Source organism: Capra hircus, chromosome 12 (genome assembly GCF_001704415.2).
Source record: "Capra hircus breed San Clemente chromosome 12, ASM170441v1, whole genome shotgun sequence".
Taxonomy (NCBI): Eukaryota; Metazoa; Chordata; class Mammalia; order Artiodactyla; family Bovidae; genus Capra; species Capra hircus.
In genome coordinates, this window is record NC_030819.1 from 55,645,463 (window position 1) to 55,666,730 (window position 21,268).

Genomic DNA, 21,268 nt, shown 5'->3' on the forward strand with positions numbered 1-21,268 from the left:
GACGCCCGGCTCTTTTGTGTTTCCTGCGTCCTCTCCAGGCGTGTCTGCGTCGTATGGGGGAAGGTGGGGGTGGCGTACCGGAGATCCCCTCCCGGAGGAGGGAGGCATCGGTACCTGCTTGTTATGCGTCTATTGACTCGCCTCACGGGGAGGGCTCCAGTGGCAAAGTGACCCTCCCCTCTGCCTGTCCCCTCCCTCCCTGCTCCCGCCCTCAGCCTCCCCGCAGCAGGAACCTAACGCGGCCGCCCTGCGCTCCTCCTCCTCCTCTCCTTCCTTGGGCTCCCGGATTCCTGAAGTTATTAGGAGAAATAAGGGGACCACATGGAAGTTGTGACAGCTCCCAGCGGCGCTCCCCTCTCTCCTGAGCCATCACCTCGCCTTAGGGATTACCCGCTGACACGCTGAATGAAGGGGGTCCCCCTGCCAGCCAGCCTGCCGGGATGGGCCACTGCTGCTGCAAGCCTTATAACTGCCTTCAGTGCCTGGACAAGACGGTACTTTGCCTCCCACGCCCGCCCCTCCCCTCTCCTTCCAAAGAGCCAGCCGCCTCTGTCTCTATCCCCCCCGCCATGGCATGTGTGTGTGCACTTGTCTTGTGAGTGGAACAGGATATACTGCCCTGGCTGGCAGTATACTTGCCCGTGCTGAGTCGGGAGCCGTGTTACTCTGCAGTGTCTTACATAATTGTCTTTCTGCAGCCTCGGATGTAACTGTTGCATTCTCCTGAAATGTTGAGGGCTCTGCTCCAACATCATGAAATCCAAACTGCCAAGAAATCCTTGGAATATTCTGACTGCCTTTTAACGTACCTGCAAGAGCTGAGACATTCCAGGTGTGGGGGGGAGGGGGAATTTAGATGAGCTAGACATGTTTCTCTTGGCCAACCGCTAACTTTGAAAGTTTGCCACGCTCTGTGACAAACAGCGTCCATCCTTGTAATTTCTGTGCTTAAGGTCAGAGATGCAAGCCTCCCCCCAACCATCCCCAGTCCAGTTCTGCTCTCTGTATGTGTCTGCATCACGTAGGGATGCAGAACACAGAGGTGAAGATTTAAGGAGCCAGAGAGTCTGAGGGTGTGTTCCAGTTTTCACTGGAAGGGAAATCCATAGCCAGGGAACGGAGACCAGAGTGTGAGCAAGCACCGGGTGACAGTTCCAACACAAAGCCTTTCTTTGCTATTGACATTTGACTGCAAGCTTGTAAAGGGGTTAGGAGATGCTTTTAATTTCACGACTAGAAATGTGCTGGCAAGAACTCTTGCCTCTGTGATATGTTTTATTATCACACATGTTTGGCTTTCTCAAAGATGCATGAAATGGAATTTAGCAAGAGGATGAAATTGCCTCCTTTCTACTTATGGGCGTCAGTTATATAGCTTGAGGTCTAGTATGTGACCAGGTGAAAAGAAATAAACGGCTTAATATAAAACTCATTAGAAGGAGGTCACTTGGGAAAAATTGGTTACTAGTTCTGTGGGTGAACTCTGACCCAAAGTAGAGTTATACAGCACCTAGGAAAATTAAACTAATACATTAAAAGTCACCTGTTCCTTCTTTTCCAGTAGAAATGACTATCTCAGTGGGATTGGTTTTTGCCACCATGACTGAGTTAAAATATTTATGTACACATTTATGTGCTTTAGACAAATAGAAATATTCTGCATTCATACTCAGTTTTCTGCATTTCAATCCAACATTGAAGTGATTAGGCCCTTTTTTCAAGAGAAACGGTCACCGAGTGTTTTTGAAGAAAGCCTTGTAACAGTAATAATTATAGAAGGGAAGGGTCTGCTACATGTACAGAAGTATTATAATGTTCATTTTTCTAAGCTCTGATATAAAAGTTTTAGAAATAAAAGCTGGTTACCTCATGAGAAGAGTTGACTCATTGGAAAAGACCCTGATGCTGGGAGGGATTGGGGGCAGGAGGAGAAGGGGACGACAGAGGATGAGATGGCTGGATGGCATCACGGACTCGATGCACATGAGTTTTGGTAAACTCCGGGAGTTGGTGATGGACAGGGAGGCCTGGTGTGCTGCAATTCACGGGGTCGCAAAGAGTTGGACGCGACTGAAATGAACTGAACTGAACTGAAAAGTCTTTTTCGAGAAAATATATTTTAAAGTGAATCCGTCCTCCTTTTTTGTTTCACATCAAGTCCTTGAAAAATATTATCCCTGTGTCAGTCTTTAAATTGGAGATTTTAAGAAAGATGATTAAATGCTGTTTCTTCTCTTTAGCAGTGTGATGTTTAAGTGACTTTCAAATGATTTAGCTTTGAAATGTCACACTTAAGGCAAGTTATTCTTTACTAATGAAAACTTAAAAACTTGCACAGCATTTTCAACTTTCTCCTTAAGCTTACAGTGACATTTCTTGCTATATCTTTGCTATATTTTAGAATGATATGCCCATTGCAGGTTTTATAGATGTCATGTCCATAGGTGCTTATCTCAGGGATTAGGGCTTTCCATTCTTAATTAAAAATTTTGTTTTATTTAGTTACCCACCTTTCAGCATAACTTCATAAATGGTATGCCGGAATTGTTAGTTTATTCAGTGGTTACCTGTTGGGCCATGCATTATACTTCTAGGACTGTTATGGAATTCCAGTCCAGTCTCAAACTCTGGCAATTAGTTTATTCTTTAAATTCCACCATAAAATCCTTTAGTCTGTTCATCAGCTCTGACAATCCCAGGATCAGCATGAAAGAGACCTGATAAAATGGTCATTGAGTTGTTTCTAATTACTTCAGCCCATCTTCTTGTTTAGTCTCTAAGTCATGTCTGACTCTTGTGACCCTGTGGACTATAGCCCGCCAGACTCCTCTGTCCGTGGGATTTCCCAGGCAAGAATGATGGAGTGAGTTGCCATTTCCTTCTCCCAGGGGTCAACGTGACCCACAGATCGAACCCGTGTTTCCTGCATTGGCAGGCGGATTCTTTGCCACTAAGTCACGAGGGAAGCCCTTAGTCCATCGTAATAAGCCTTAAAAAAATGAAAGGAACACCCCCAACCCACCCATACACTGTATAAATACAAAATAGAAAACTCTAGTTTGTAAAGCAAAAATGCCTTTGACAGTTTGCTCCTAGGGCAGGTAAAGATGTTCTGAAACATCTTTAAACAATTAAAGAGACTTTTAGGTAATCAATTTCAGAGGTGGGCTAAGAAATAGTAGTCTTAAGATGATTCTTTAACATTAATTTATTGGGAGGAAGTATGGAATTTTGCCTAGAGTATAAAATGCATGAAAAGTTTGTTAAATGAATAAATGGTTTTTAAAGGTTGATCATGCCTAAGTATTTTAAGTTTAAAAACACGAGTAAAAGCATCAACAGCATTTCTTGCTGGTTTGCTCTGTGCCCAGTTATTTTGGCGACTAGCAAAGAATTCTTAAAATGCACAGCCTGCCCTATAGAGTTTACCAGTTATTTGGTTGTATTTCCACCTTTTCCAGAGAAAATGCGAGTGGGGCAGACAGCAGTAACACATACAGGGCAATAAAACCAGTAGAGCAAGACTGAAGTATCGTTAAGTGCAAGTTATGTGGTCCTCACCATTCCTGTTTCTGGAGTCCAGTGAAAGGAGAAATCAGTGCTGGAATCAAAAGCAAGCTTTCTTGGAAGAAGTGGATCACGACTTGCATGTTGAGAAATGGGGTAGAGTTTTGAGAAGGATGATAACTCTAAGCAAAGGGAACTGGAGTAAAGATGTTTTAGCCCACGTGGGTGAAAGGTGAGAGTCAATATTGGTACACACAAGCTCACAGGGAGTTTGGGGAATGTTTACCAGGCTGAAACCCAGGCTGATTTTTAACTTGAGTTAAGAAGAGATAGGGATCCATGTTGGGGATTTGAGCAGGAAGCCAGTCTGTAGAGAGACTCATTCCACAGGTATCTGGAAGGGAAAGTTATGACCCGTGAAGCCCCCGGGATGCCCAGTTGGACCCCCAGGAGTCCGTCCACCAGTGTATTCAGTGTGGTCCAGGCTGAAGCCAGCAACTCTGCACATACAGTCACCTCCCAGAGCTGGTCCTTCTTAGAAATGTTGAGTTACTAAGGGAAATCAACTAGATGTACAGCTAGAATGCCAGCCCATTTTTTAAAAATAAGAACTATAACTGACAAGCAAATGAATGATTACACGCCTGATTAACCAGGTGATTTCTTTTTAGAGTCAAAGTCTAGCTTCATAAGAGGTAGTTGAAGAAGATGGAGTCTGAGCCAACAAGTTACGTTACTTAGGCATCCAGCGCCCTCAGGTCCCATTATCCCCAGCCTGAGATTACGCTCGAGGCTGTGTGACGTGTGGCTGTCACTGGCCCTGGTGACCGCCTCTTCCAGGCTGCCATAGCTTAGCTTCTTCTACTACATATACCCCTGCCCCAGCCCACCCCTCTCCTGCTGCTTCAGATACAGTCCTGTCTCTGTAGGGCTTACTTTGCATATCTCAAAGCCCCATATGGGCCTTCCCTGGTGGCTCAGAGGTTAAAGCGTCTGCCTCTAATGTGGGAGACCTGGGTTCGATCCCTGGGTTGGGCAGATCCCCTGGAGAAGGAAATGGCAACCCACTCCAGTATTCTTGCCTGGAGAATCCCATGGACAGAGGAGCCTGGTGGGCTGCAGTCCGTGGGGTTGCAAAGACATGACTGAGCGACTTAACTTTCACTTTTTGCATATCTCTACCCCGATGTTTTCTGTGTTGATTGTCATCTCAGAGGCTAATCTAACTTACCTTTTCTCTAAATTCTTGGGAGGGGTGTGAATTAGGGGAAGGCACCTCACTGCTTCTCCCAGCTACGCTCAGGTGATGGGACAGTAATAAATTTGGGAAGGTCATTAAAAGAAGATAGAATCCAGAAAGGCCAAGAGACTTCTTCCGTGAGTCATAAATGGATGAAAAAAATCATGGTTCTGGCTAGTTTTCCTTCCCTCTGCTTGCTCTGGAATCCAGAAGTTTCCAGCCTTACTCCTCTGAGTTCACGTCCTTGTCCTTGGGGCCCCTGAGTCTTTGTCCCTCCTAACTGCTCCTTGGTAATCCACATGTGGGCTGACACCCCCCTGTTAGCTGCAGCCTCTTAGGTAAGCTAGAAGTTTCCCAGCTACCGATGCCCCAGCATGCATGCGTGCTCAGTCATGGCCGACTCTTTCTGACCCCCTGGATTGTAGCCTGCCAGGCTCCTCTGTCCATGGAATTTCCCAGGCAAGAATACTAGAGTGCAGTGCCATTTCCTCCTCCAGGGGATCTTCCTGACCCAGGGATCAAATTAGCATCTCCTGTGTCTCCTGCACTGAGCCGCCTGGGAAGCCCAACACCCCAACATGCACAAGGGCAAAGGCTGGAATGATGCATCTTGAAATTTCATCTGATTTCTTGTGAAACCAGATACGGCCTTGCTCATTTTCCACACGAGTAGACACTGACATGTATTTAAGAATATTAAACGTGAATGATGCTTTCCCTTCGGCTGGTCTGTATTAAATTTCATTTCCAAGTAGAAAAGCAGACATTAGATACAGTGGTCTGTGCTAATTATATGTGAAAGAAATAGTACTTATTGATTAAGTCAAAGCATGGCATCAGTGCTCCCTTAAAGCCATAATAACGGAAATGAATAAAAGGTCAGTCCACTTCCCAAAGGAACTTTCCACAGTGCTATATTATGGATCTGGCCCATCTTCACAATATTAATATTGAAAATGAATGCTGTATTCACCAAAGGCAGTATGAAAGCAACACTGAAGACTTAGCGTTTTCTGCTGACGTCACCTGGTGGCTGGTTTGCTTTGAAATAAAAAAGAAAATATTTCCCTATTAAGACAAAATTTTACCATGTGGAATTAAACCCTCATGGGTGAGAAGCAATATTGTTTTTTGGAAGAATTAAAAAAATTCCTTTAAGCTCTTTGTAATTACGTGTGTAGGTATATCACTTTGGGTTTTGAAAATTCACAATAAAAAGGATCTGGATGTTTCCTCAAATACCAGAATGCTATAGGTTTTTAAAATTTAACTCCTTGTTAAGGCTCTTTTGTATAGCCTGGGAAAAAGGGGCCCGGCTCAGGTGATTAAATTTTCCTGATCTACACTGATTTCAGAGCAGGCTAAAAAGATAAGGAAGTTTAGCTGGGCATCTTTAAACTTAAATATATATGTATACATATATATATGCATATACATACATGCATGTATATGGTGACATCACCGACTCAATGGACATGAGTTTGAGCAAAGTCCAGGAGAGAGTGAAGGACAGGGAAGCCTGTCCATGGACTGCGTGCCCATAACTGAGTGACTGAACAACATATATATTTTAAATGTACATACATATGTCCTTTAAAAAAAATATTAGGTGGGGAGGAGGAAGCTGACAAAAACACTCAGAACTACAGTGAATTTTATGAAGTTTTCATCAGCAGGCTCATAGCTGGTCAAGCATTCTTTCCAGGAGAGTTGCCGACCAGAGGCAGATTTGGCAAGAAGGGCCCATCTGATGGGGTGACAGGGATTCCCAGAAATAGCCCAAGTGCAGTTTTGTGTCACTGGCCCTCCTGACCTTTGCCTGGGGCGCTCCCTTCCTAGCCCCCTGCTTACCCATCCTCTGGTCTCAGGAAGCCCCCAGGCTGGCCCTGCCTAGTTGAGTTTTATCGTGTCGTTTTGTAATTACTTGTTTGTTTACTGACTCTTCGGGAGACTCCTCAGCTTCTTGAAGGCAGAAATATCCTGCCTGGCTTGTCTGCCTGCCAGCGGTGTATATGTGTGCTCTGTCGTGTCCAGCTCTTTGTGACCCCGTGGACTGTAGCCCGCCAGGCTCCTCTGTCCATGGAATTCTCCAGGCAAGAAGACTGGAGTGAGTTGCCGTTTCCTTCTCCAAGGGATCTTCCCGACCCAGGGATCGAACCTAAGTCTCCTGAGTCTCCTGCATTGACAGGAGGGTTCTTTAACCCTGAGCCATCAGGAGAGCATGCTACATAATAGGCACTCAGTAAATATGTGTCACGGAGAAGGCAATGGCAACCCACTCCAGTGCTCTTGCCTGGAGAATCCCAGGGACAGGGGAGCCTGGTGGGCTGCCGTCTATGGGGTCGCACAGAGTCAGACACGACTGAAGCGACTTAGCAGCAAATATGTGTCATGTTGGATACATTTCCTGCTTCTGGATCAGTTGGGGTGAAAACTCCTCAGATTCGCTCAACCTTTTATATGTCGATGATCATTCAAAACACATATATTCAATTGTAATAAAAACCAGGCTGTTCTGTGGGTTCCTAATGGGGGGAGGGGCTTAGGTGGCTGATGCCCAAGGGAGGGTCACATGGCTGATGCTAACTAACAAGAATGGGCTTTTTCACTTCCTGTCATCCCCAGTTTCACATGGGTGGCACTAGCCGCCTAAACAGACAGCCCTGGTTGAGCAGGCATGTTAGGATAAAAGAGTGTGGCAGGCTTGCTTGGGGCTTGGCCGCACATTCAGTTGCTTGGAGTTCACAAAGTGATGAGCAGGTCGTATACTTTGCCAGGCTTCTGTAACCAGGGCAGATCGAGGGCAGTGTTCCCCAAGAGTTTGCAGCGCCATGGCTAAGGAGAAACTGGGCTTCCTTGTAGCAGACTGGTAGGGCGAGAGGTGGCGGGGAGCCTGAGATGTTCATGGTGGGGAGCCTCTGGGATTCTGTCTGTGGGTGCAGCGGGCCATGCAGGGGGCACAAGAGGACTCGGAGTGCCAAGGAGACATGCCGATTCACAGAGGCAGCTAAAAAGACACACGCCTGCCATGGGGCCAGGACGAAGGTTCTGCAAGCATCCCCTTTCCAGTTAAGCCCATCCTGGAGTAAACGGTCGTTTTAGAGGAACAACCTTCTTGGACTTGGTGATTTCTGGACTGTATCATTAGGGTAGCTTGGATGCCTAATACTGAGCTCTATTTTTAGCCTGTTGGAGTGAAAGCAGGGGCTCATGTGCTTGGCACCAGTGAGGAATTTTCCACTCAGTCCCCATGTAGGGAAGCACTAATCTAACGCTGGCCCATCGAGGAGACCTTGCTCATATTTCAGCCATCCGCTGTGTCATCACCCTGGATCTGGCCTAGGGTGGAAGGTGGAGGTAAGGAGGATGGTGTGTGAGAGTCTTTCCAAGGGAACCTTCCGGGCGGCCTCACTCCTGATAACTCAGCAGAACTTCAGGCCATGCTGGGCTCTGCTGAGCCACGAAGGGTGAGGGTGACTCTACGAGGCAGGGAGTGGAGAGTGGAAATTCCCTCTAGGTTCTCATCCTGCCTGAGGAGCAGTGTCCCCGGAGTCCAAGCTGTTGACTCATTCCATCACGTCATTCTGCTTTGGCTCGAAGAAAACCAAGAGGAACTTAATTGATGCAGAGAATTCATAAATTAGAAGAGTTGATGTCATTTCAAAAACAGGCACTTAGGGAAGAAGGGCTGCAGCTAGACTGCTCTGGCCAGCCCCCTGGAGCAGAGCTGCGCCAGCGTCTTCAGCAGGGACACGTGGGGAGGCGGTTGGAAAGGGTCAGAGAAAGCTGACCAGGAAAAGCTAAACAGCTACCCTATCAGGAGTTACAGCCCCATGTAGGCTGGAATGGAAATGAACTGAAGTGCAACCCGCAGATCCACACCAAGGAGGGCAGGGGTGGGTGGGATGTGAATGTAGCCAGGGAATGCTTTCGGTGAAGCAGAGTCATCGGGTCTGGCAGTGCCTGTCCTCCAGTTAGATGTAGAAGGCTTGCTGGTACCTTGTGGTTGGATCCAAGCTGAGGATCAGTGTGATTCGGGTGTCAACACTGGGTCTTTATAAGTGTGGGCTGGAGGGAGAATCTTCTTGTGTTAGTGTTTGATGAAGAGTGTAGACCTTGGCTTGAACCTCCCGCTTCCCCACTTCCTGGGTAGTTGTGCATGTTACTTGGCTGATTTCCTAACCATGGAGCCTCAATTTTGTCCTCCAGAGTGGAAAATAAACCATGGAGCCGGTTGACCATGTTTGGAGGAGTAAGTGAGCAAAAGGCTTACCCTGCGCTGTGCCTGGTGTCTAGGAAGTGTTTGGTCAGTTCAGTTCAGTCACATAGTCATGTCCGGCTGTGACCCCATGGACTTCAGCACGCCAGGCTTCCCTGTCCATCACCAACTCCCAGAGCTTGCTCAAACTCATGTCCATCGAGTCAGTGATGCCATCTAACCATCTCATCCTCTGTCAATCCCCTTCTCCTGCCTTTGATCTTTCTCAGCATCAGGGTCTTTTCCAAGGAGTCAGTTCTTCCAATCAGGTGGCCAGAGTATTGGAGTTTTAGCTTCAGCATCAGTCCTCCCAGCGAACATTCAGGACTGATTTTCTTTAGGATTGACTGGTTTGATCTCCAGTGTTTGATCAAGGTCAGTGTTAATGTTGATGTAGTAATCAGCATGGGCTTTCCAGGTGGCTCAGTGGTAAAGAATCTGCCTGCCAATGCAGACGACGCGGGAGATGCAGGTTCCATCCCTGCATTGGGAAGATCCCTCTGGAGAAGGAAATGGCAACCCACTCGAGTATTCTTGCCTAGGAGATCCCATGGACAGAGGAGCCTGGCGGGCTACAGTCCATGGGTTCCAAAGAGTCATACCCGAATGAGCAGACACACAATCAGCACACCTTACCCGAGTTTAGTTATTTCCCTTGACTTTTTAGCCATCAGATTTGTTGCTTCTCTTTGGCAGCTGACACTTCCTTGATGAGCTGTTTGATGAGTTTGAGACCATTGGTTTGGTCATCTGTCTTTGCAGAAGGTTGGGCATGAGGGCAGGATGGATCCTCATTGACCACCCTCATCTTTGCTTCCCAGAATGGAGAGGGTGCAAGTCTCTCATCTCACCGCCTTCCCTCCTGTTTGCCCTGCATCTCTTTTCCTTTCCCACCTCCTCTCTTTCTGCTCTTCCTTCTTCTCTTTCGCTCCCTCATTTGCATTTCTCCTCGAGCAAAGATAGGTGGAGCAGGCCTGACCACACATGTCAATGTCATTCATCCAAGTGACTCCAGTCTGAGGGTCTTCACCCACATCATCAGCACCGTCTCTACCTGAGGCCTGTTCTCCCTGGACCTTCAAGCCCCTCCTTTTCCATATCCCTGAGGCTTCCATGGCTGGAAAGTGGGGTGTGATGGCTGGTGATGCGGGATATCCACGTACGGGTACCACCCACCCAGGGCTTCATCCCAGGGCTGAGGCAGGAGCTAGGGAAACCTTGGCTTTGGGTTAGCAGTCAGAGTTGGCTTATGGATTTTTTTGTTAGGTTTTGGTTGTTCCGTTTGCAACCTCAACTAAGTCTTTGCAGCTCTCAGCAGCTCAAGAGTGAATCGTGAGTGATGCTATTTCTGTTCTGATAAGGTTAGTATTTTAATTCTCTGACTGTGCTTCAAATTGAGGACGTGAAGTGAAAGTTTCTCAGTTGTGTCCAACTCTTTGCGACCCCATGGACTATACAGTCTGTGGAATTCTTCTCCTGGCCAGAATACTGGAGTGGGTAGCTGTTCCCTTCTTCAGGGGATCTTCCCAAGCCAGGGATAGAACCCAGGTCTCCCACATTGCAGGCAGATTCTTTACCAGCTGAGCTACCAGGGATATAATTCAAAATGTCTCTTTCCCAGGTGGTGCTAGTGATAGAGAACCTGCCTGCTGATGCAGGAGACATAGAAGATTCAGGTTTGATCCCTCAGTTGGGAAGTTCTCCTGGAGAAGGAAATGGCAACCCACTCCAGTATTCTTGCCTAGAGAATCCCATGGACAGAGGAGCCTGCAGGCTACAGTCCATGGGGTCACAGAGTTGGACATGACTGAAGCGATTTTGGAGATATTGGAGGAGCAGAAACAAGTTAGTTTTTTCAGTAGTTTGAGATTATTTTAGGGTAAATACTGAAGTTTACCCTCTCTGGAATATCAGGCTCTCTTAATTTGTAGTAACAAGTCAGCTGGCTGTATTCTGCTGATGTTCGAACAAGGACCTGTCCCTGTGATCAGTCTGATTAGACATTTTCCCTGTGTTGTATTCTCTAGTCTTTGAACTTAGAGTAGAATCACAACAGAGCCAGGAAGGTGCTTTAAAAAAAAAAGAGAGAGAAAAGAGATAAATGCAAATTCTGAACACATTCAGATATTCAATATGGAAAAGCACCTCTTATCTGTAGGATGTCATCCAGTTGCACATAAAATCAAAGGAAATGGCAGAGCTGTAATAACAAGTAACGCTTTGTATAGAGGGTGTAAGTGCCAGGCATTGTTCTGACTGCTTCACCTGTGTTAATTTATTTAACCATCAGGATAACCCTGTGCAGTGGGCGTGGCACTGGAAGGATATGCGCTCTCAGAGGTGGTCTCCTGCCTTCAAATTCCGGGAGGGCAGGGATGCTGCAGGCTGGGGTGGGAGGCGGGAGCTTCATGAGTGAGATGGGGTCCAGTGTCCCCCAAAGGGTATATCATTGCTGCATTAGTTTCAAGAGAACTGTGACTTAATCACTGTTAATGCTCGTGACTAAAATAGCTCTCAGCTTATGATGTAAATAGTTTTATTTTGGCATGAAATTCTGGTATTGCTCAGCACATGCCCTTTGTACGATCTGAGACCCTGTCATGGGCCCAGAGTAGCTCACATGTCACCAGGGTCTAAATGCAGGAGATACAGGGACACAGTCGTGACGACTGTCTATTCTCGTTCAGCCCAGATTGTCTGGAGGTGCTGACATCAAAGTCAGAGGAGGTTATGAAAGAAAGAGTGTTCACGCAGCCTTGATGATATCTGTGCTAGATATTTGGTACCCATTTTAGCCAAAATTTCCTCTTGGGAAATGTTTGCCTTGGGTGTGCATTCTACAGAGTGAAAGAAACTTTCCTTGAAGGCCTGTATTTTTGGCATCTCTCACTGGAAGAGAGTTATTTCCTAGTTATTTTTAATAATAAAATCATAACAAATGTAAGTCTTGATGCTGACTCATATCTTCAACTGCTTCTCTGTTTTATGTCCTAGTAGGAATTTGATTTGAAAACAAGTAAGCAGTCATTTAGTAAATGGCATTCTTTGCAGTAAATAATACTTCGAGTGGGAGTTTTCCTCTTCTTCTACCAATGCACAGAGTGGAACAAAATACTTGGAGACCTCTAATTTTGGTGTTGATCTTATGACAAAGAGAAATGTTTCATATAGGTTTTCTGTTCAGGGTTCATGAGGTAGCGGGCCGTGCATGTATGGATGAAAGGGTAAGTTTAAGGAGACTTGGTAAAATAAACATCTGTCTGTCAGAGAGCTATGGCGTTGGCATTTTCATGGTCAAAAATCTCGTTAATAGTGACAATCATTAAAAATGTAAAATAATATATAACAGTAGGTTAATGTGTAGACATGCAAAGAATTACTGTAGGTTCATACCCACAGAGCAGAATATAGAGAAAAGTGCAACTATAGGGTATTATTAATATTATATGACAAGCTTTGTGATTTGAATGTGGTACAAATGAATGAGTCATACTTGGCTTTGTAAGTTTTGTATATGCTTATCTAATGAGAAAATTATCTCCTTAAGGACTCGACTTATAAATATTTGCTTAATGTGATTCATTAATTAAACACGTGAAAGTCCTTATCCAGCCTCAAACAAGGGGAATCTCGGTGTCCATTTTGTTTTTTCAGAGTGAAAGTGCCCTTGTGAAAGAGAAAGAGCTGTCAATCGAGCTTGCAAACATCAGGGATGAAGTTGGTAAGTGGGGCCTTGGCGTGAGGAACGGGAAGAGGGTGTCTTTTTCCTGGTATGTGAACGTGTAACAAAAGCAGTTGTGTCTCGAGTAATAACCAAAGGAGACCTGCCTGGACAGATGGGAGCATCTCCCCCAGAGCAGTGGTGGGTTCTTGTAGTCTTGGGGGCGGGGCATTGATTTCTCTGCAGCATCTTTGTTGTCACAAAGGCAGCTTGCTAACAGTTCACAGTGGAACTAATCAGGCTTGACTCCGCTTCTCACAGATGGCAGCGCATCTCTGCATCTGCCATGTGTGGGGTGACATGCACCCCCCGTGTGACCCCTCCCTCTGCCTGGGGGAAGGCACAGCTCCTAGAAGCAGCTCAGCTCTGGTGGGTAGCTGGAGCGCTCCCGGTAAGATGCTTCCTGCCGTTGTTCACCCCGCCGTGAAGCATTCTGTGCTCTGGGATATGAATCTGGATGGCTGTAACAATGCTAGGGTTCATCTCGAAACTCCTCCGCTTTGGCCAATAGGATGGTGTCATTCTGGCTGAACCACAGGAGACCTTGCCAGTGACGGGATGACCCCTAGACCCTGGGATATCTTCCGTCATAGACTTTCACTCTTGGCCATAGGTCAGACCAAGGATCTGCCACGTTCTGATTACTTGATCCCATTTTGTTCTTGGGATCCTATACTCCAGCATAGGTGACATGAACATGACCTAGTCCCCTCGGCATGCTCTTCTCTTTACGAGCAGCGACTCTCCTCCGTCCAGTGTGGTCCTGGGGGCGGCACACCTGTGCAGGTGTGGCCTCCTCCGCCAGCAAGGCCCTTGAACAGGCCCACCCACCCTAGGTGGGTGGCACCTGTTTTGGGGTCAGCCGTGAGGCACCGAGTGTGGAGGCCAGACTTCCCTGGAGAACACGGGCTCCCAGGACGCGTGGTGGATGGGGTCATCATTTTCAGTTTCGCCCACCCTTCCTTTTCAGAAGTGAAAGTGTTAGCTGCTTCAGTTGTGTCCGACTCTTCGCAACCCCATGGACTGTAGCCCACCAAGCTCCTCTGTCCATGGGATTCTCCAGGCAAGAATCCCGGAGTGGGTTGCCAATTCCTTCTCCAGGGTATCTTCCCCACCCAGGGATCAATCCCGGGTCTCCTACATTGCAGGCAGATTCTTCACCATCTGAGCCATTATTTTTACCTTAAAATTTGTGTTTTGTTCCTTCACCATGAGTTTATACTTCCTCTGCCATCGAGACAGGACGGCCGTGGCCTCTTCTCCCCTCCTAGGGGAGCAGTCCTGTGGGGAAGGCCTCACGTCATGGCCCCTCCCCAGCCTCACCTGTGCGGCGCCCACACCTGGCACCCCTGCCGGAGGGATGGACGCACAGGACCGGAAGTGGCAGTGTTGGTGAAGGACTCCGGTGAAGCCCCAGTCCACACACGCGTGTCTCTCTCTCATGCAATGGTCGGGCTCTCGGATGGTTCCTGAGCTATGGAGGAAATGACCGAGGTCCTGGCAGGGTGAGCTGGCTCATGTCCGTGTCCGCGGGTTCCCCTTCATCACAAGGAGATTTGATTAAAGAAGAGAGTGATGACGGGGCAGTCTGCAAGGTGACTCATAGCTCTGAGGTGTGTAATACCTTGAGTCTGAAGATGGAGGACAAACTCTTCCACTGTGGGGTGAGTGCCTCTCGGAAGAGATGCCTGCTCCCCTGAGCAGACGTTAGATCCAGGTGTCCGTCCTAACCCAGCGGGTGAAATGTACCAAACCCAGTGCTCTTACCCTCTGTGCTTTCCCGAAGCTTCTGAGTGCAGCAGGTACCCCTCAGGGACCACGCTGGGGCTTTGTCTTCTTTGATTTCTGCATTAGTGCCAAGAGGAGCACCAGAATTCACCTGCCGAGTGAAAAAGCCATGGGCTGTGGGGAAAGGAAGGCCATTCAGCCCCACATTCGGCTCCAGAGGGCGCTTTAGCTGTGAGTCCCTGAGCCGCTGTGGAGGCAGCATTTGTGTGGGGGAAAGACAAGGGGGCGGGGGCACCAGCCGCTAACTGTAAAGTCATGAATTCTGGTGTCTTGACCTGTGCGGTGTTCCTTTGAAGGGAAGAGGGCACCTGGCTATGTTCACCGACCTGGAAGCTCTCTGAATCCCGTTGTTCAAGAGTTTTTATAACCCATCCTCCAGTGCCCCCTCTCCCTGGAGGTTGGTGAGGGGGCCTGGAAACTGCAGCCCTCTGATGGCCTGCTCTGTCCTGTGACCCGCCTGTCCTGAGGCTCTCTAGGTGCCTCAGGGAGTCACCTCCTTAGCATAAATTCAGTCACAGAAGGACTCATTATAAATATGAGAGACTGTCCTGTCACCCAGGAATTCAGAAGGGTTTCAGGAACTCCAGGGGACAAAGACCAGTATATTATTCTACCTCACCTAGCCCAGGCACCTAGGCAAGGCACTGCCCAGACATAGAGAATCCCTCCTGCATTCAGCAGTTTTCTGAGCACCTTTCTGCAGCAGGCACAGTCATCCCATTGTGATGGAGGTCCAGGCCTTAATGACTATAGTCACTGCGTTTGAGAGATCAGTAAATCCAGACTTGGTCAAAGATTTTATCTAAAGCTGGGATGCCTGCAAGAAGGACCAAGAAGAAGAGCTTAGTTCTCTTTCATCTCAGTCCATCCATTCATTAAACAGTTATTTATTAGGTGCTTAGTGTGTGCCAGGCGGGCTATCCAGGTGGCTCAGTGGTAAAGAATCCACCTGCCAATGCAGGAGACTCAGGTTTGATCCCTGGATCGGGAGGTACCCCTGGAGAGGGAAATGGCAACCCACTCCCATATTCTTGCTTGAGAAATCCCATGGACAGAGGAGCCTGACAGGCTACAGTCCATGGGGTCACCAAGAGTCAGACTAAAGTGACTTAGCTCGCACCTTGCGTTTTTCATCTGACCCGAAAACTTTAGAAACGTTGATGTGAAATGTAGTTTTAAAACCGAAAGCAGTGATTAATAAAGCTTCTCAAGTGTTGTACAGGAAGCTAAATGGTTAAGGCTACATTTGGATTCAAGTTGGCATATTGAAACAGAGCAAACAATACTGAATGTTTTCTGTAACGTGAAATAAAAACATATTAAAGAATTCCAAGAGCTTTGATACAAAGGTATGATGGTAATCTAAGTTTGTGATAGTAAGCACTGAATTGTTATTTATTATGTTCTTAAGTTACTAAATAGAATGAAATTTTCAATTTGCTCTTGTTTATAGCTAGCAGCTTACATATACACACCCCACTGTAAGTGTATTTGTGAGATGATTTTACCTCCTAGGGTTTATACAGAAAATGTGTTTTCCAATTTATGATCATAATCCCTTGTATTTACCAAATGCTTAGTACTTACCAAGCTCTGTCATGTGATATGCTTTATTTATTCATTCATTCAGATTGCTCTGTGAAGTAGGTGCTGGTGTCTCTTATAGGAAATTGAAGCTCAGAAAGATTAAATGACTTCCAAAAGAGCATACAGCTAGTGTGTACAGAGTCGAGTCTCAAACCCAAGTCTAGAATTCTTCTACTCAATGTATGTGATTTTACCACAGCATCTCCAGCACCACCATCACATTTGGTGGTAATTTTTAATTTAATAGATTTAAAAAGTCAGGTGAACAAAATAAAATAGCTTTTTCTTCCAGTTCTATATGTTGTTGTTCGGTCGCTAAGTTGTGTCTGATTCTTTGCGACCCCTTGAACTACAGCACGTCAGGCTTCCCTGTCCTTCACCAACTCCCAGAACTTGCTCAGACTCATGTCCATTGTTGATGATGCCATCCAACCATCTCATCCTCTGTTGCCCCCTTTTCCTCCTGCCCTCAATCTTTCCCAGCATCAAGGTCTTTTCCAATGAGTCAGCTTTTCACATCAGGTGACTTCCACACAAAAGGATGAAAGATGCTAGTATGAATCTGTCCAGACATAGGGTAGAGTATAATTATGTTAATTCATCAGTAAGCTATAGCTGATAGGATTGGGTTCAAGAACAAATAAACTCCTAAAGAATGGGAGCTTACTCGAGGTAGATGTTTATTTCTCCCTTATAGAGAAGTTGGAGGAGTTCCAGGTGGCTCAGTGGTAAAGAACCCACCTGCCAGTCTATTGAATCTGCATGCGGGAGGTGCTGGTTCGATCCCGGCATCGGGAAGATCCCCTGGAGGAGGGCGTGGCAGCCCACTCCAGCATTCTTGCTGGAGAATCCCCATGGGCAGAGGAGCGTGGTAGGCTGTGTCTATGGGGTCACAAAGAGTTGGACGCACCTGAGCATGCATGCGCGCGCCCAGGGGTAGGTGTGATTCTGTTCCGCTAAGTCCACAGAGAGGGTGGACAGGCTTCCTACAGCTCAGCATTCTCCCATTCCCAAGACAGTGGTGCTTCTCCTAGTGGTCCAGGGTAGCTGTGGTCGGTACTAGGTGCCACCTGGTCATCACATCTCTAGTCCAGTTGGGATGGAAGAGGGAATGAACAAAGAAGCAGAGACAGTAGGTCAGCTCTTTCCGTGGGAAAAAAGTTTCCAGGAATTTCTATCTCGTTGCCCAGCTCTAAGTCGCAGGGCAAACGTGGTCATAAGAAGGACTTGGAGTTGTGCTCGCCTTTGGTGACTTTGCCTAGCTATTTTATTGCTATGGAGGAAGGCGAGAATGTGCTGTGGGCCTCACTTTCCTCTGTCAGTAAGATGGAACCCTAGTGCTTGTCACACTAGCTGAATGAGAGGAAAGGACGGAGCGCGATGTTTGGCAGGCAATTGGGGCACAGTATATGCTAATTCCCTTAAGTTTCAGATTAGATCCTGTTGTCTTCCTTCCCTTCACAGCTTTAAAAAAATCTAAGTTAAAATGCAAAACCCAAGAAGGTACCTCAGGAAAAATAACTAATCTTGGGATCACAAAAAGAATGCACATTTTCTTATGTATAAGAATATCTCTTCTAAGCACACCAATGACAAGACAATTTGCCAGATTGGATAAAAAAGCAAGATTGAGTTATGGGCTGCCTAAGAGAAATCCACTTCAAATGTAAAGGAGTGGATATTTAAAAGTAAAAGGAGAGATAGAAATATACTATGCTAACACCAGGCTTCCCAGGTGGCGCTAGTGGTAAAGAACCTGCCGGGCAATGCAGGCGCGGTAAGAGATGTGACTTAGATCCCTGAGTCAGGAAGATGCCCTGGAGAAGGGAATGGCAGCCCACTCCCATATTCTTGCCTGGAGAATCCCATGGACAGAGGAGCCTGGCGGGCTACTGTCCATGGAGTTGCAAAAGAGTTGGACATGATTTATGGACTAAACAACAGTAACAGTGTTACTATTACACAGAGTAAACTTCAGATCAATACTGTCACTATAGGTGGAGATGCCATTATATAAGGATCAAGGAGTCAGTTCACCTAAAAGCACAGCAGTGCTGAATACCTACGTGCCTAGAATAGAGCTTCAAGTCAGATGAAGCAAAACACGGTGGAACTGAAAGAAATAGACCCACTGTTACTGTGGGAGACTTCAGCACTCCTCTCCCAGTCCTGAGAGGATGAGCAGGCAGAAAACCAGCTCGAGTTTAAAAGACCTGAGCAGCAGTTATCAACCAGTTGAGCTAGTTGACCTAATTGACATTCACAGAAGGTTCCAGATAACAAACAGGATGTACATCCTTCTCAAATACACATGGAATGTTGACCGACGTGGGCCATATGCTGAGCCATAGAACAGAGCTCTGCTAAGTCATTTCAGCCGTGTCCGACTCTGTGCGACCCCATAGACGGCAGCCCACCAGGCTTCCCCGTCCTTGGGATTCTCCAGGCAAGAACACTGGAGTGGGTTGCCATTTCCTTTTCCAATGCACGAAAGTGAAAAGTCAAAGTGAAGTCACTCAGTCGTGTCCGACCCTCAGCGACCCCATGGACTGCAGCCTACCAGGCTTCTCCATCCATGGGGTTTTCCAGGCAGGAGTACTGGAGTGGGGTACCATTGCCTTCTCCGTAGAACAGACCTCAGCAGATATTAAAAAATTGAAATCATACAGACCATTTTGGACTATAACAGAATTAGACTGTAAATCAGTAACACGAAAATAAACTGGAAAGCTGGAAATGCTTGGCTATTAAACAACATACAACTAGCACGAGTCAAAGAGGAAACCACAGAGTAAATTAGAAGCTTATGTTGGATTCAGTGACAACACAAACACAAAATCTGTCAAATGCACGATTGTCTCTGATCAGGGGGGTTGAATCTTCTCACTCAGTTTTCTCAGCAGCTTTGTCAGGGGGGTACCCACATACATATCAGTGTTCACTATTTAACTATCACTGTTCTAGGTTTTATGGCAGAGAGTGGGCAGTGTTATTTAGAAGAAGGTTTGATCTAGTCTGATGTCAGAAATGTGAGTGTGATTATAGAGCTTCAGATAGACTGTTCTCTTTGCAAGATAACCACTCAGCATGATGAGGTCCAGAAGTTACCTGGCCTTCCTGTAAGTAAATGATGTTCTGAGCTGGGAAAAATTCAAATCAGTGATGTCAGCTGCCAGAATTAGATTTTTATCCCAGTAAATGTAATTTCCTAAAGTTATTTTAGTTTCTGTCTCAGACAGGTGCTTAACCATGCACAGTAATATCAAAACTACAAACTCCCTTAAATGTACCAGAGACTGGGGTTGGTTGCCATGGAAAGTACACCATCAGCTACAGTTCCACAGAACTACTTTCTTAAAGACAATGATTTATTCCAATTGGCAGCAGCACATTTTTTGATATTTATAAAATTATTTAAGGTTGCTAGTTGTATAGCACCATCTGATTATTTTATATGGAGATGTCTATTTTGTGATCCTCTAAAACATTTGCTCCTTTGTGAATGAAGATAATCCTTTCTGATATATGTTAATATTATAGAAATCTGTGGTTTTAATTCTTAACCTGAATTGACTGAATAAAAGTCAAGATACTAAGGGCTGCCCATAAAATACCCAGAGGACAAATAGTTTCTTGAAACTTAGAGTCAGCTGCTTCTGCAGAATTTTGACTTCATAATAAATCTAACGTTTAGATCTGTGTATGATTTACAAAGCTCTTTCACGTATTATTTCATTTGATCCTGACAACAATCCTAGGGGACAGAAAGGTAAGGTAGATAATACAACCACCGTTTTAACAGTGACTAAATCATGGCTCTAGAGAATGAAAGCAAACCCCAAATCACGTAGCTATTAAGGATAATGGAGTTGGGTCTTTATCTTGTCCCACCATGACCAGAGCATGCTGCCTTCGTATTGTAAGATTTCAGTTGGTGTCTTGGGGAAGATAAGAAAAAGCAAGAAAAAGATGTGACATGCTCTATAGCTTTAACCTGAAAATTGCCAAAGAGCAGTTTTGCAAGAAAACATAATGCTTTAAATGAAAGACAGTCACATACAAATTATGCAAATATAATCATCGCCTCTTTGTGAATTTCTTAGTCACCTGCTGCTGCTAAGTCACTTCAGTCATGTCCGACTCTGGGCGACCCCACAGACGGCAGCCCAGGTCCCTTTTATTTTTCTTTGTATCTCGAGCCCCAGCCCAGAGCTTGTTAGCACATTAAGTGTGAACTATGTCATTGTTTCATTTTATAAATTTGATTGAAATCCAGGAGATGCACCTGTGAGTGTGCCAGGAGTAAAGATGGGTGTGATGTGGTCTCTGAGCTCCGGGGACATCTGTGCACTGGAGGGATGGATGCATAAGCGGGTGACTAAAACCCAGTGTGCTGAGTAAGGTGCTGGAGGTCTGAAAGTTCAGAGGATGGTTTGTAACCCAGTTAGGGGTCTAGGAAAGGCTTCTGGGGTAAAACAGTGAAGCTTAAAGGAAATCAAGGAGTCAGTGAAGAAGTGGTTCTTCTATACTTGATCAGTTACAGCAACAGGGTTAGTGAAGTCCTTGACTTAATCTCTCGTTTGGGAAATGAGAAAAATAGTAAAGATGTGTTTTCCTGGGGTGATCCCTTAACCAGAGGAAAAGGGCACATGAGCTTGTCTATGAGACTCTTTAAACTACGTGCAGACAAAGCAGAGAGCAGTGTTTGGACTATTAGACTGAGATGATTCTCCCTTCGGAGATTTTTTTGACTACTTAGTTTTTCCAATGCCATTATGAAATTATTCTCACTCATTCAAGTATCCACAGATACCACCAAAGCCAGATTCAATCAGTTTACTGTGTTCGGCATTAATTTGAACAAAGTAATCATGTAAGTTGGGCTTCCCTGGCAGCTCAGTGGTAAAGAATCTACCTGCCAAGGGAAGAGATGCAGGGTCAGTTCCTGGGTTGGAAAGATTCCCTGTAGAAGGAAATGGAACCCACTCCAGTATTCTTGCCTGGGAAATCCCACGGACAGAGGAGAATGATGAGCTATAGTCCACGGGTCACAAAAGAGTCGGACAGAACTTAGTGACTAAACAACCACAACAATACATAAGTTGCAGTATATGCGTCTGTTATATTCAGATCACTCTTTTTTTTAATCAGAATTGCAGTTTTTCAG

The 21,268-nt window shown here is 46.1% G+C and overlaps 1 protein-coding gene across 3 annotated transcripts in view; it reads left to right on the forward strand.

The window, feature by feature from the left end:
• Positions 1-21,268, forward strand: part of MTUS2 (microtubule associated tumor suppressor candidate 2) — a 384,721-nt gene that overhangs the window by 319,653 nt on the left and 43,800 nt on the right. For 2 of the 3 annotated variants that reach the window (XM_018056605.1, XM_018056606.1), the window contains exon 10: positions 12,660-12,726. In XM_018056605.1, the coding sequence (XP_017912094.1) occupies positions 12,660-12,726 (67 nt within the window). Of the gene's footprint in view, positions 1-234; positions 495-12,659; positions 12,727-21,268 lie in introns of those variants that run through there. The other variant, XM_018056607.1, reaches the window with a different exon arrangement.